General features: G+C 35.1%; 1 protein-coding gene across 1 annotated transcript in view; it reads left to right on the forward strand.

Annotated features, from left to right (window-relative positions):
* LOC146994454 (uncharacterized) overlaps nucleotides 1–15,650 on the forward strand; it is a 95,169-nt gene that overhangs the window by 48,498 nt on the left and 31,021 nt on the right. The window contains exon 3 of the mRNA XM_085826497.1: nucleotides 4,948–5,108. Coding sequence (XP_085682623.1) covers nucleotides 4,948–5,108 — 161 coding nt within the window. The remainder of the gene's footprint in view (nucleotides 1–4,947; nucleotides 5,109–15,650) is intronic.

A 15,650-nucleotide genomic window follows, 5' to 3' on the forward strand; every position in this document is an offset into this window, starting at 1 on the left:
ATGATAGTATGGACTTCTTTCGGGGAGATGAATTTTATATAATCCGTATTACCTCTGTTTTGAGCATGTGGACGACATTTTGAACCTCGTCTTCGTGCTGGGGGGTTGGTCGAGGGGTTGGGCCTAAACGTCTCCTCAAGTTTCTCTGCGAGCACATTGGCTATGTCTTCTTCAGAATAGTGGGTGGATCCCATGTGACTAATTGGAGCAATGTGATACGTCTTATCTTTTTCATCGCATTCACAATTTTCCACATAGCGCTTGTATCAGTGCTAAAATGCTCTAAAAGATTATCCCAATTACTTGACCTGAATTCCATTTTCCTGTTGAGGTAGTTCAGTCCTTTTAAGTGAAGGGTCTTGCGTAACATTAAACCTTTTCCTAATTCTATTTCTTTCCTTTATGTCGCGAGAAATATCTTCAGGGAGTTTATTCCTCAAGGTATCTCTGCAAGCATACGAAGAACTCTTAATCGCATTTTGAATTTTGGAAGTCAGAGAATAAATTTCACTTTCAATTTCCCTGCTGTCTCTTAGAGGGGGGTTACAAGGCATGTTTCGTAGTTTATCTCTAAAGCTGGTCTAAGTCACTTTAGTGCGTTTCCTTGGAGGGTCAGGGTAAAAGCCGTGAAAATCAAACACTAATGGATAGTGGTCTGACGACAGTTCTTTCTTGACTTCTAAGTAGGGAGTCTGACTAATATTTTTAAGTAATGCGATATCTAGTATGTCTCCGCCATTTCGACAGTAGAAAGTGTATTCTCTTGGGGAGATTAGCTGTAAGTTATTTGCATAGATACAGTTTTTAAGCAGACTACCATTTCTGTTACCCATCCTGGCTCCCCAGGAGCGATCTTTTGCATTTAGATCACCCGCAAGTATGGTAGGGAAGTTCGTCGACATTATGATGTCTAGGTCCTGTAAGTTGATATCCTGCGGGGGGTTGTACGCTGCTACTATAAGGTAATTCTCATTGGTCGTACTGCTAGCAAGAATTGCACTGTATTCTAATCTCGTTGTCGTCTGGAGCTTCATAGTGTTGAATTTAATGTGATTCTTGATCACAACTGCAGTACCTCCGCGTGTAGTCCTGACCCTATCGCTTCTAATGACGCTATAACCTGGGATTTTGAACTTTTCACAAGGCTTGAGATGAGTCTCACTTATAAACATAATGTCAATATCATGAGCCGATAAAAAGTCCATTAATTCAAGTTTCTTGTAGTAAACACCATTTGCATTGAAAAGGGATATCCTTAAGTAAGAATGCGTCGCATCGATCAGATTTTTCACTTGAGCGTGGTTATTAGAACTCATATTCAATATTTGAAATGTATTCGATGGCTTCCATGCCGACTTCAATTTTACCCATTAGGGATTTTGCTGACTTAAACTTCGTATAAAGTTCCTTCACTTTGCAAAGCTGCTTTTTGAACCAATCAAATATGTTCTCTTCAGGTTTTCCGCCTTTCGCCCAACTGGGCCAAGTTTTGGTGTTTTCGTCAGTTTTTCCACCCGGCAATGTGGGGAAGTCATCTTTATTAAAATTAAATCTAGCTTTCTGCTCTTTCGCTGAGAGTTAAGGTTCATTTCTTCGGATTTTAGGATACTTTTTACATCCCTTGTACGACGAGACGTGACTTCCATCACAGAGTGCACATCGCGCCGGTAGTTTCTCCTTGGGAATTTTGCACGTGAACGTTTCATGCCAGCCTGCACATTTCATGCAGCGAGCTCTGTAATGGCAGTGCTCTCTTTGAGTGTCCATAACGCTGGCAGCTGTGGCACTGCACAGGTCCGGGCTTCTTCTTGTACTGTCTGACTACGACATCAAGTCCTCGAAGTTTTTCCAAATTCCAAATCTTCTTTCCGTCACCATTTAGCTTGGTTTCAACTAGAAACAAGGGTAGCTGCACTATCTGGCCTTCTCTATAGCTAGTCAGCTGCCTCACTTTTTCTACGGGTATTTTAACTCCTTCAGCTCGTTTTCAATAGCTTCTACTTTCATCGTTCTGGGTAGCTTTTTTACCACCGCTTTTAGCGGTCTATCTGAGTTAATTTTAAAAGTGTGGAAGGGGACTCATTCACTTGCGAACATGCCTGTGGTCGCTCTATAATCATCAGGGGTTTTTCGCTCGAATGGTTAGAGTATGTCCTTTCATTCCACCTTTGTAGCTTTTAATTTTTAAATCTTCCTCTACTCTCTCTTTTATCTTATCCCAGGCGCCACTCGTCTAACACGATTGGGGGAATATGGTTTGCCGTCTTTCTGGGGGCAATAAATTCACCTTCACCAAAATTCGACCACGTTTTTCGTTTTAGGCTTAGAATTTGTCCTCCTAATTTTAGGGGTTTTCTGCGCTTGCATACTTAGCTGGAAATAAATCACTTAACTGCTCTGAAATATGCTGAATTCTCTCAGTAGCCGGTCCTGCTTTCAAACATGATTTTTCTAATTGTACCTTTTCCATAATCAGATTATAAATCTCATTAAACTTTTCCTTCGGTAGATTACGGATAATCCGTTCATCTAGATATTTCCGTAAATCATCTATCTCTATTTCTGACATGGCTACCTCCAACCTAGCTGTTACGTTCGCTAGGCCGTTTTACAGTGCTCGTAGCCGGGACTAAAGCACCAACCTACTATTAGCTCATAACAGCACAAGGAAGTACGCAAAATCGAGTGCAAGGAAAATCAGAGCGAAGGGCTGAATCTCCTTCACCCTCCGAGTTGAACTTCGAATGATCCGTCGACCAAAAATCTGAAGGTAGAATCGAGACTATCTAATCACTGACCGCCTACGGGACTGGGTCAGTTCAGATAGAACATGTACGTAGTCAAAAACACGTCCTTCACGTTTGCTGTCACAGCTCGAACTCCCTCTCAGCGCTAAGGAAAATGCTTTTTGCCTAGCCCGGAGCACCTGACGTAATTTATATGGTTAGTTCACATTAAGCAGTCATTTATAATCACTCCGAGGTACTTGGCATGGAGAACAATTGGAACATTTTCGTTAAATAGATAAAGTCCTCTTTTAAGCACCTAATTTTGCGTTGCGATCCGTTGTGGAACATGCTATTTGTCGCTTTTAACTTGTTGCACACAACGGTGGACACGATATTGAACATGTTTTGCGACAGTTTCGAACTTCTTTGATGAATGGTTCTTATACGATATGTCGCCGCAAAACTCTTGAAACCGATTTGTCCCTTTCTATGTGATATGTACAGTTATGCATGTAAAATTACTCAATTATAATTTGTCAATGCGTTTCAATGTGTAACTTACACCCTAGCCGTTGTTTTACGAATCATTTCTTATTTCTCGCCGTGATTTTGCTGCTTACAGCGCCATCTGTTGCTAAAATTTGAAACTAAATTTTTCTTCTGCCGTACGCTTTCCGCATTCTTCAATAACATTCCTTTCAAATTTTACGTCACTTTTCTATTTTATACATTTTTATATAAAACAAACAAATACGGTAAAAAATAACTGTTTTTATACCTTTTTTGAAAATACTCTATTACCTATATGTTCTGGTACAGCTTTTAAACAAATACTGATTACCGGTAGAGTAGTATTGGTCCGATGTTTAAAATCACTAAATGTAACGTTTGATTTTGCTGTATTCGCTGAAAACGGTTGCTTATGAATGTAATGTATGACATGGAAGAATCTGCGAAGTGGAGAATCATCGGCCGCTAAGAAGCACACAAACATGAGCCAGTGAGATGCGAGAATGTTCCAAGACAGACGGATCCTATGCTATGGAAAAAATTTTAAAGCTTTCGGAATTTTCTACGAGGGCCTGATTAATGTCATAAACGAATAAGAACTGTTTTCCCCTCAAGATCGATATTTGGCAATAATTGCCTTATTAATAGGAAGTGTACTGCGCGGGAATTAGATTCAGAGCTTAGAGCTGCCACTGGGCCTTTAAGCCAGAAAGCCGAAGGTAGACTTTTCACTACCTTCACAGCAAAAGGGGGATGGCTTTAATTGTCGCAAAGAACATCAGTATGGAGCGTTATCGTTTTGGTAATACAGATGTGACGGTATGTGGAAGAATAATGATCGATGCCCCTATACCTTTCAACAGCGAATCTTTAGCCAGTTATAGATATCGAATGAAACCTTAGAAAGTTGTGCAAAACTTTTCAGAGGTTCATACGGGCCTGATGTTTTATTTATGGACAATAATGCTTGCCCACATTGAGCAAATCTCGTTGAAGAATTCCTTGAAAGTGAACACATTCAGCGTATACAGAGACAAGCAAAACCTCCTTGTCTTAAACCTATACAGAACTTATGGGACTACCATAGAAAACCAGTTTCACGCAGCCATTCTATTCCTACAGATGCAAATGTCCTGAGGGACTTATTGCTGGAGGAGTGGAACATAATTCACCAAATTGTGGCAACAATGTCATTACCAGTATGAAAACATGCTGTAATACATGTATATAACTCAGAGGATATCACATTCCATATTAAAACCATAAACCTTAAGTTTTTTCCTGAACTCTCTTTGTAACATATTACCATTTTTAATACTTCATGCTACAGTTTTATAGCATATGCAGCTATGTTAAATTTTTTTCTTTGTATTTATGTGTAATTATGTTGTTGATCCTTCCACACAAATTCATAGTTTTAGTTCCTGTAGTTCACCTATAGTTTCATACAGTTCGCAATTTTTGACAAATCTGTGATTTCATGCATCTAAAGATAATCATGAACACGCGTGTATAATATATTATCCCAAAATAAATTTCCTTTTTGAAGCAATAACTCTTGCAAATGCATTTATAGTTACTCTGAAAATGAAAGTTTTGTGTTATAATTAATTATATGTAACATAATTTTTCGAACTATTTGATATGTCGCCTCAAAATTCTTTAAAGTGTTACCACATTCCTTTCTTTAGTTTCTTGTTTTCTGCAGGGAAGTTTTGTATTCTCTGATCTGCGCTCGTGGAAAGCTGTCTGAATGCAACGGAGAAGACATAGCGGCATCCGGAAACTCATCTGGACTTCCCAACTTACTTTTGACCTTGGAAGGAATGTTTTATGACTTCTGCAATGAAGAAACTAATCTAACTACAGGTAATAATAAACTTATAAATTTATAATGAAAAGTAATAGAAATAGTTCAATATTTTTGTAAACGTAGTTTTTAAGTTGCTTTAATTTTTAAATTGATTTAACTTCACAGTTGGGTATTAAGTAATTATAATGTTAATTGATTAATATCTGAGTTAAACTATAATTTCAAGTGTAAATATTACTTTTTCTATGCAATTCAATTAAAATTAAAATCTTATTAATTCAGTTAAATGTAACAGTAATTATGTATCGATCGCTTAACAACATATTTGAAATTCCGTGCATGTAATTGCACTTGCAGGGCAATTAATTTGATTGCAATTAAGTCAAATACAGTGCAATTGCAGTTGCGGGCACGTAATTTTTATTGCATTGGAGCTTATTTAACTGTCGTTATGCAATTACAATCTAATTATAATTGTACGATATATAATCACAGTTGCATTCTTACTGCAACTACAATATAATTACAACTGCGGTTCTAGTTATAATGCATGTGCACTAACTAGAACTGTAATATAATCAAGTTTACAGTATCCTTGAAATTTAGGCTGTCCGTTATTTAGTGAATAAAGTTTGTAATTCACTTAGCTACTTCCGTTAAAACTGCAGTTATTACAGCTACAATTACAATGGCATTAAAAGTTACAATATATCTGCAAAATCAATTAAATTTTTGGCTCAGCAATTATCGAAAAACGTACGCATGATTTTTTTGTTGATTAGGTTCGATTCGTATTAGAAATACAGCAATGTAGAACCTTTGTGATTGTCCTTATGTATAGCATGAGTGCAAATCAGTTTCCCTACAAAGTGTTTCACAAAATTTAATTAAATGTCAACTATACTGTCGCTTAACAAATTTACACATATTTTTAACAAATGTTTCTTGCATAAGCAAACCATTTTGTAGCAAAACTTGGTTTAATATATTATCGCAAATAAACACTGCCAAATTTAAAGTTAATACCATTATTGTAAGTTAGATTTCACACAACAATTAACCACGGTAGATTTCGCAAACAAAATACAGCTACTTTTCTATCTGGGACTATCGTCTGCAGATCTTTAACAATATTATCAACATTTATTTCTACCTTTAACGATGAAATGTCGTTTTTTGCAAATGTATTTGTAAAACGAAACACTTTTTAATTATTTACTGAAAATATAGCTTATGTTTAATAAAGGCAAAATTCCTAATCAACCTTTCGGGAGTACCGAGATAAAGCAATTCTTTCTTCCTAAATACATGTGATATCAATCTGTCGCGGGGGGAACAGATCGTACATGTTTTCACCCTAGATGCTTTGTTAAATATTACAGGCGCTTTGATAATAGAGAACTTGGGTCCAGGACAGGCGATATTACCGTTCCACCAGATCGACACTGGAGCGAGTGTCTCTCTGTTGACGATGATACCCTTATGACCAACGACATAGATATGAAAACGGAGATGAATTAGGGAAATTCTACTAGCAATGCTAAAACGGACTATGGAATTAATTAACTAAAGCAACAAATTAAAGAAACTACCCAGCCACTAATCAATGAAACAATAATTCGGGTACCAATCAAACACGTAAAAATCTTGTAACAGCTTAAGAAGGTAGCGAAGTGAATAACAATGGTTTTAAACAACCCATAAATTCAAGTTCAAAAGCATTAATCAATAAAAACACTGCAAACTACGTTTGAAAGAAAAAGAAATTTAGTTAAAGAAAAGAAAAAGAAAGAAATTTAGTTAAAGAAAAAGAAATTTAGTTGTCCTGACTCAACGGATAACTCATCAACACAAAACAAACTAACATAAATGCCCAGCAGCATAAACAACCCCATCAACAGAACATTGAACCTATTATGGTCCCTCATTTAACATAATTGTTAAGACTTGAGATACGTTAATAAACATATCACAAGTCTTAAAAAACTAAATTCTTAGAAATAATCACCACAGTCACCTCAAAACTATTCCTAATGCTCATGACCATAGAAATCACATAAATTTTCAAAGAAAACGAAAAGAAATGTTTTATCTTTAAGCCCAAACACATGAAACGAATCAAAATTGTTATTCGCCGACTTCCCCACTGATGTGAAAAACAATAAATGCTCCAAACACTTGTAGACAACGGCTTCTCAGGAATTCAAAATTTTTCTACTTTTACGAATCAGAACAAAACAACCAATGCCACTATTTCGGATCTAACTAAGTAAAACAGATAGCATCGAAGCAATATACAAGAAGGGCAACATAGGATACTTCATTATTGCAGTCGAAAAATGCTTAAAAGGTATGATACCATAATTTCACAACTGCCGCGCGTGCGCAATTCATCAGATAATTGCTTTTTTAAATCACGTTGTAGAGACATTAGGTATTTTTTTGGAAGCAGACAAGATGAAAAATCATCAACGCCTTCGCCGGGAATCGAGCCACGTGCCTCTGGAATACATGCACAGCGTTCAGACCACGACGGCACGCTAGGAAGGCCGGGAGAAATACCTTATATACTCCCCCTTTTTAAGTGCGACTGGGGTTTTGTAGGGGACCCAATCGCCAAATCCTGTGTGAGAAGAATCATTATCCAACACCCTTTTAGTTGGGACGCCACTGTAGAGACAATAGGCTTTTTTTTTTTGAAGCAAGCAAGATTAGAAATTAATAAACGCCTTCGCCGGGAATCGAACCACTGACCTCTAGAATACCGGCCCAGCGTGCAGGCCTACACACCACGAAGGCACGCTAGGAAGGCGAGATAAATACCTTATAACGTTGTGTGAAATGCTAAGGATATCATAAAACTACATTTTGTGCTACACTAGGACACACTGAAAATTCCAAGTGTGCCAACTGCTTAAACAGACACATAGTTTTCTATCGTGGTTACCCTAAATTCCCCAAAACATTAATCCCCAAATCATCCTATCTAAGAAAATAACACTGACTCAAGCAAAAGAAACGCATAAAATAATTCTTCGCCGAAGATCACACTCAAAATTAGTAATTTCATATAGCCACACAGGATACAACTACCACAGGAAAATCTTACTCGTAAGCACTTAGCGGCATTAAAACCATTAGTAACATCCAATCAATACTCTAAATACAAGCTCCAACTTCACTAGTTTATTTAAACTCATAAAAGAACACGACAGCACGTTTGGCAGCAGTCAGCTACAAAAATTCATATGACAAAGGTTATGACACAAAACCTTGAACGTTTCCGTTTTCACTCGACACACAGGAAACTTAATACTCTCTTTCTGATATACAAGGAAGCTGTTTTTCTCACAATGCTGAAAAATAATTTTTTATCTACTTGAATCTTTAGTGATTCTTTGAATCTAATTTAACTCTACCTCGTTACCTAATTTAACCTTCTCACTTTTTAAACCGGTCGTTTTTAATTATAATTATTTTCTTTACCTTAAATATTTACTGCAGTTATTCAAAATTTCAATGTCATTACCAGTATGAAAACATGCTGTAATACATGTATATAACTCAGAGGATATCACATTCCATATTAAAACCATAAACCTTAAGTTTTTTCCTGAACTCTCTTTGTAACATATTACCATTTTTAATACTTCATGCACAGTTTTATACCATATGCAGCTATGTTAAATTTTTTTCTTTGTATTTATGTGTAATTATGTTGTTGATCCTTCTACACAAATTCATAGTTTTAGTTCCTGTAGTTCACCTATAGTTTCATACAGTTCGCAATTTTTGACAAATCTGTGATTTCATGTATCTAAAGATAATCTTGAACACGCGTGTATAATATATTATCCCAAAATAAATTTCCTTCTTGAAGCAATAACTCTTGCAAATGCATTTATAGTTACTCTGAAAATGAAAGTTTTGTGTTATAATTAATTATACGTAACATAATTTTTCGAACTATTTGATATGTCGCCTCAAAACTCTTTAAAGTGTTACCACATTCCTTTCTTTAGTTTCTTGTTTTCTGCATGGAAGTTTTGTATTACTTAATTAACTAATTCCCAACTGTGAAGTTAAATCAATTTAAAAAAAAGTTAAATATAATTAGTTAATATATTTAAAGTTAAAATATAATTTCAAATGTAAATATTTCTTTTGCAATATAATTCGCTTAGAACTAAACTAATTAATTCAATTCAAGTAATATTAACTATGTATCGTGCACTTAACAACGTAATTGAATTTCCAGCTTGCAACTGCAATGCAATTGATTTAATTGCAATCAAGTCAATTACAATGCAACTGCAGTTGCAGCCACGTAATTATTATTGCATTGAAAATGATTTAACTACCGTTATGTAATTACATTATAATTATAATTGCACGATGTATAATCACAATTACGTTATTACTGCAACTATGCTATTATAATTATAACCGCAGTTCTAGTTATAATATATGTGCATTAACTAGAGTTGTAATGTAATAGCAATTAAGAACTTTAGCTGAGGATGAGTAGATGTATTTTCCTCGTGCTTCCGCGGTTTTACTTAGCGACGTCTATGTGGATGACATTTTGTCGGGTTCAGAGAATTGAGAAGATACAATGTCCTTGCAATTTGAATTCATAAATCTATTGAACAAGGGTGGCAGGCAGTTACATAAACAGGTTTTTAACCACGCAAGTTTATTAAATGATAATAAAAATACTTTATAAAACTTTTACTCGTGTTCTGATGTCATGAAAACTCTCGGTATGCTTTGGGCGTGTAATTCTGGTAATTTAGTCGTCAAGGTTAATATAGATTCAGAGGCAAGGTTGACAAAATGGGATATTCTATCTTCTGTAGCACGTCTGTTTGATACTTTTGGTCTAATTGGATCAGTAATTACAAAGTCATTTCTGCCGAAATTTATGGCAAAATTTAAATTGGTCTGATCCATTTCCCACTGATGATATGAAGGAATGATTAAAAAATACTTAAACCAACTTCCCGCTTTAAATAATGCGAAAATTCCTAGGCATGTGATCATTACAAATCCCATCAGAACTGATTTACATGGATTCATCGATGCATCTGAACTTGCTTATAGTGCACCGATCTATGTAAGCTAAAAATACAACCAAGGGCAGAAACAAATAAACTTCTGTGCTTAAGATGTACTCTCCGATAAAACCCTTAACAGTACCCAGGCTAGAATTAGTGCAGCGTTGTTACTAGCTTGAATACTCACAAAAATCATCCCTATTATTCAAGTTGAGTTGAATCATGTGTACCTGTGGTCGGCTTCGATCATAATTTTGGCATGGATGAAAACTTCTGTGAATTATTTAGGTCCGACACAAAGGGTCCAGAATATCATTGAATATCATTTTTTCAGAAGCCTGTTCACATCTAGGGATTTCACATTTCTGATTTCACATCTAGGGAAATTAGTTCAACTAATCTTTTGAAGAACTCCACAATTTTTTTTTTTTTTTTTTTTTTTTTTTTTTTTTTTTTTTGCGGACTAAGCTCTTCATTAGGACATCTCATCTTTTAAAAACCAAATTAACATAACTAATAATAATTATTCTAAGGAAATGAAGGACTAAATTATCTTAGTTTCCTATCTTATTTTCTAACACTACTGATAACTTCATTGATGATTTTTTAAAGATTAGTAATAGTTTTACTAAACCTGTACATATCTTTAGTTATATTTGCAGATTTATCTATGATGTCAAATTACCTGAGAATAAGTAAGTAGGTTAAATTAACAAGAAGAAATCATGAGTGCAGCTAATTATAAACTAGTTCAGTACGCAATTATTGTCTGTGAAATTAACTGCTTAAAACATAATAAGGATTTGAAGGTGAGTCGGGTAAAGAATTTATATCCCCTTTCAGATCAAGATGAACTTCGAGTTAGAGGTCGATTAAAAAGCTTTCAACTAATTAAATTGCAGGAAGTGCAAGAATTAAAAAACCATAAACTTTTACCAGCTACACAAAGGTTCGCTAAAATTATTATGGAACATTTCCATATGGAAAATTTGCATGTAGGTCTGCAAACACTGCTTGCGTCAGACACGAATTTTGGCTCATTGGAGACAAGAAATCTCGCTAGAACCTAAATGCTTATATAATTGTTCCAGAGAGAACTCAATTTATTCAAATCAATTCAATTCTAGCCCCATCTTTTTCAACTGGAGCTTGGAGCGTATCATAGATTTAACATCAAAGGCCTTTTTATAGCAGTATTAAAGCGTTTCTTTCGCAAGAAGAGGAAAATGTTCAGGTGTATTCTCTGGCCATACAAAGAATTTCTTTGGGGCTTGTTTTCAGCTAAAGAGTGTCTGCAAGCTTATGAGTAATCCAGAGGAAAAATTAGTGAACTGTTTAATATCTGAATGTATATCCCTCCCCCCAGTTCTACAAATTTTAGTGGGTATGGGAATCCGGGGTTAAATCCTTCCAAATACCAGTTACAAAGATTTATTTCATCAAAATTAACATTTGAATAACTACTAAAATTCATTACACAAATAGAAGGGATCTTAAATAGCCGACCAACCAGGCCACTGTCAACAGACCCTACAGATTTTACTGAGTTGAACCCTAGTCGTTATTTAATTGTTCGTCCATAAAGTTCTGTTGCAAAATAAACAGTATTTGATAAACCGAACAACTATTTGACAAGGTGGCAAAGAACTGTGGGTTTGATGAATAAGCAAAATCGAAACTGATCAGCCGAAACAATTCATAAGTGAAATAAATGCTTATTTTGCTCTTAAAAGAAACAGCATATTTATTTTTACAGTATACATTCTTGTTTGAAACATGTTACTTATTTTTTACATAAAAATATAACAAACTTTTAAGAAATAAAGCTTACGCAACGCTTATCAAAGAACGCTCCAGGTAACGACGTTTAGCTCGATTCGTTGTTGCCACACGGCGAATCTTAATAACTACTCAAAACATTACATCATGTTGCCACTTAGGAAATCTTAATAAAAATTATGCAGAAACATTAAATTATGTAACGCTCCACTACAGAACTACAAAGTTTGTTCAATGTATTTGGAAACGAGAGTCGGGTGATTACCTCAATCATTTAGACGTGCGAACGTTTCTAAAAAAATGTTAAACCCAAAGCCATGGTTATTTTTAAGGACAGAGATTTGCCCTCGTACAAATGAAAGCTTGACCGCATCGAAATATTAATTAAAGGTGGAGAGAACGCTCTTCGAGTTGTGTACATCAAAACAGCTGATTAAGTGGTGGTAAAATGAAGCATCGCTGAAATTTGTTTATTACCTTTAATTGATAATTTATCTCTTCATGATAATTGCAAATTTGAAATATACATGTTTTTTAATTGTTTAATATGCTCATGTGTCAGTATATATATTTTGAAATTTTTAAAAAATTCAACGTGAGAGTGTATTACGTAATGTATGTCACAACGCCTCAATCGTTTTGTCTATGTATAACCTTTAGCAGCAAGAATATCTGCTCAAGCGAGGAAACGCCAGCGACAAGCGGAGTTTATTTAGGCGAATAATACATCACTTTAAATTTTCAATTACAGTCCACTGTGCGTATTTCTTAACACGAATACACCTTTGTACAAAAGGAAATATCTGAAAATTATCAAAATACAAATTTCTTCCTTACTGCCGAATTGTTTTTGGGCTACTGACTAGCTAGTCACAACGTAAATTTCGAGCTCAGACTTTGATGGCAAACACTCAAATGCATATTTTTGGTTGGCAAGATCTCAACCTCGCAAACGATTGCAACTAGGTAATAATCTAAATTATCTGGGGGGGATTATCTGCTAGGGAGAAAAAAACTGCTACCTTGATATCAAGTACCTTTAAAAAACTGCTACCTTGATATCAAGTACCTTTAAAAAACTGCTACCTTGATATCAACTACCTTTAAAAAACTGCTACCTTGATATCAACTACCTTTAAAAAACTGCTACCTTGATATCAAGGGGAGGGATGGCCATCGTGGACTTCGTACAGGCTCGTATACACGTTACACAAGGGAAAACCACAAAACCACCCATGTGGCCAGCCCTTTCACCGGGATTCGAAACTGAGATTTGAACTACAAGTGTTCACCTTGTTGTTCACCTTGTTCACATTCCGTTCTTGGTATCAGCTGTAGGCTTTGGTCTTCAGTTGATGCTTGACGTATGAAAGGATTGGTAGAATGTTTTTAATGTTGGCTTTATTACTACTGATAGCTTTTTCTGCGAGTTTGACCGCGATTTCGTTGCCAATATCGCTTACACGCGCTTTTGCGCAATAAAGATTGATGATTATTTGTACTAACATTAATTTTTTAATTAAAGTACTGTTTTTATTCATAAATATATTCAGGGAATGTTATTTGAATTAAATATGTCTTTTGTATCATAATTATCAGCATTAAGTATATAATTTTTGGCGTAATATTACGACAATATTTTAATATTTGCAGCTAAGGAGTTAAGCCAAGGTTGCGAATTTAAACCTTGCTTTAAGAATTTTTATTCTCACGTCATCGATTTCTTTACAAATAGAAGTGCTGAAGAAAAACTAGAAAGCCTTTGTCAGTAAGCAGATACTTTGTTTATTCTTTTTATAATTTAAATCAAATTCTTCTAAAGGTGAACTTGTTTTATATCGCTATAATACAGATTTTTGAGTTTTCATTATGAGAAAATATTTTGTTTTGTAATTTTTACATGGAATGTAAAAATATGATTTATACTGTGCTTAGAAATTATTATGACATTGAATGCTCGTTGGATCGCATAAAGGGCAAATTTTAATTTTTCACAAGTTAAAAATGAAAAATGCATATTGTACAAAAATACGCAGAATATTCTCTTCAAAATATTCAATACAGACTTTCCCAACGCAGGGCAGCAATCGCTACTAGCCGTGATTGAGTGTCGTAGATGGCAACAAGGACAGAACTTTCTTCAAGACTGTTTGCACAAGACAAAACATCTATTTCTAAATTGATTTTAATTTTTAGTAGCATGCAAGTGCAATACTTTGCTTCTCTTTTTGTGTACAAAAATTGAAACTGAAAAGTTCGGCAATTTTTTATCATACAATACTCTATTTCTTGTGTTTTATTTTTAGCATAAGTATATAATAAGATACACATTAATCTCAACATGAAGTGATTATCATGGAGCACAATGTACACTCAGGACCAAATTGATCTTTACATACAGGAAAATAATGTTACATCGTGAAATAAGCAATCGGTATAATCCGTTTTTGCAGGAAAGTAATGAGTAACAAGCATAATCAGTATTTTAACATCAAAAGTAATGAAACAGCTTTTGACATGTAAGTCGAGGCGTTAGGTCATTTCACGAAGAATCGAGTGCTTTCGCAAAATGAATATTTGAGTGAGTTTCCTCAATATCGTGTTTATTTCACTATGTAAGGTCTCAAAACCGTTTCTTATGAATCCGAAGTATGATTTGGAAGAATCTGTGAAGTAGCGAATTATCGGCCGCTTAAACAATTTATGAAGCTGTCAGACGTGGGAATATTTCAAGAAATTGATAATATGGAATAGGAACAATTTCAGAACTCTTCAACTATTGTTAGAAATCATGGACAATGGCACAAGTGAATAAAACTGCTTCTCAAAATCCATATCTGGCAATAACTGTCCATGGTAACATAAAGGCCATTTCTCGGGAATAAGGTTCCGAGCTTGGAGCAGCCACTGAAACTCTTGAATCACGCGAACTGTATACAGAAGGCTTAATAAGAAAAAACCCAAAGGTATGTGTTTCACTGTTTTACAGCAAAAGAGCGCTAGCAAAGAACATCAGAACTGGAATGAACACCAGAGGTCCCTTCACTGATATTCAAAGCTTAGTTTAACATCTGATTCTAAACGTGTTTACACTTGGAGAGAATGAGAAATACGAAATCTTCGATCGAACACTATGGAACGTGACATTTATGGTAAAGTGACTGTTTATTGAGAAATTACGGTCGGAAGAGGCCCCTACACGTTTACAGCAACGGATCTGTAACCAACCAGAGATATCGGGGCTAAGTCTTAAAGTCTTGTGTAAGACATTTCAGATGTGCACACGGATCTGATGCTTTGCTTATGAGAATAATGCTCACCTAAATCGAGAAAAACCTCGTTTAAGAATTGTTTGAGAGTGAACACATTGAACCTATACCTTGGCTACCAAAATCTCCTGATCTTAACAGAGACCTTATGGGACTGTCTTATAAACGCAGCTGCATGCAGATATCCTGTTCCTAAAGATCTAAATGCCTTGAATAAACTCCTGCTGGAGAAATGGACTAAAATCCACAAACTGGGATTAACAACGTCATTATCAGCACGAAAACATGCATTGATACCTGTATACACCCCTGATGACACCACATTCCATATTAAAATTATAAGTCTTAATCTCTTTCTAAACCCTCTTTGCAACATGTTATTACCAGTTTCATTATTTCATGCTACATTTTTATGCAGTGTTGTTAAATTTTTTTTCCATTGTATTCATGTGTAGTATATAATTCCACAAAAATTCATAAATTTATAATTCAC

Source organism: Stegodyphus dumicola, chromosome 11 (genome assembly GCF_044657685.1).
Source record: "Stegodyphus dumicola isolate Sdum_Otavi_A_Nest chromosome 11, ASM4465768v1".
Taxonomy (NCBI): Eukaryota; Metazoa; Arthropoda; class Arachnida; order Araneae; family Eresidae; genus Stegodyphus; species Stegodyphus dumicola.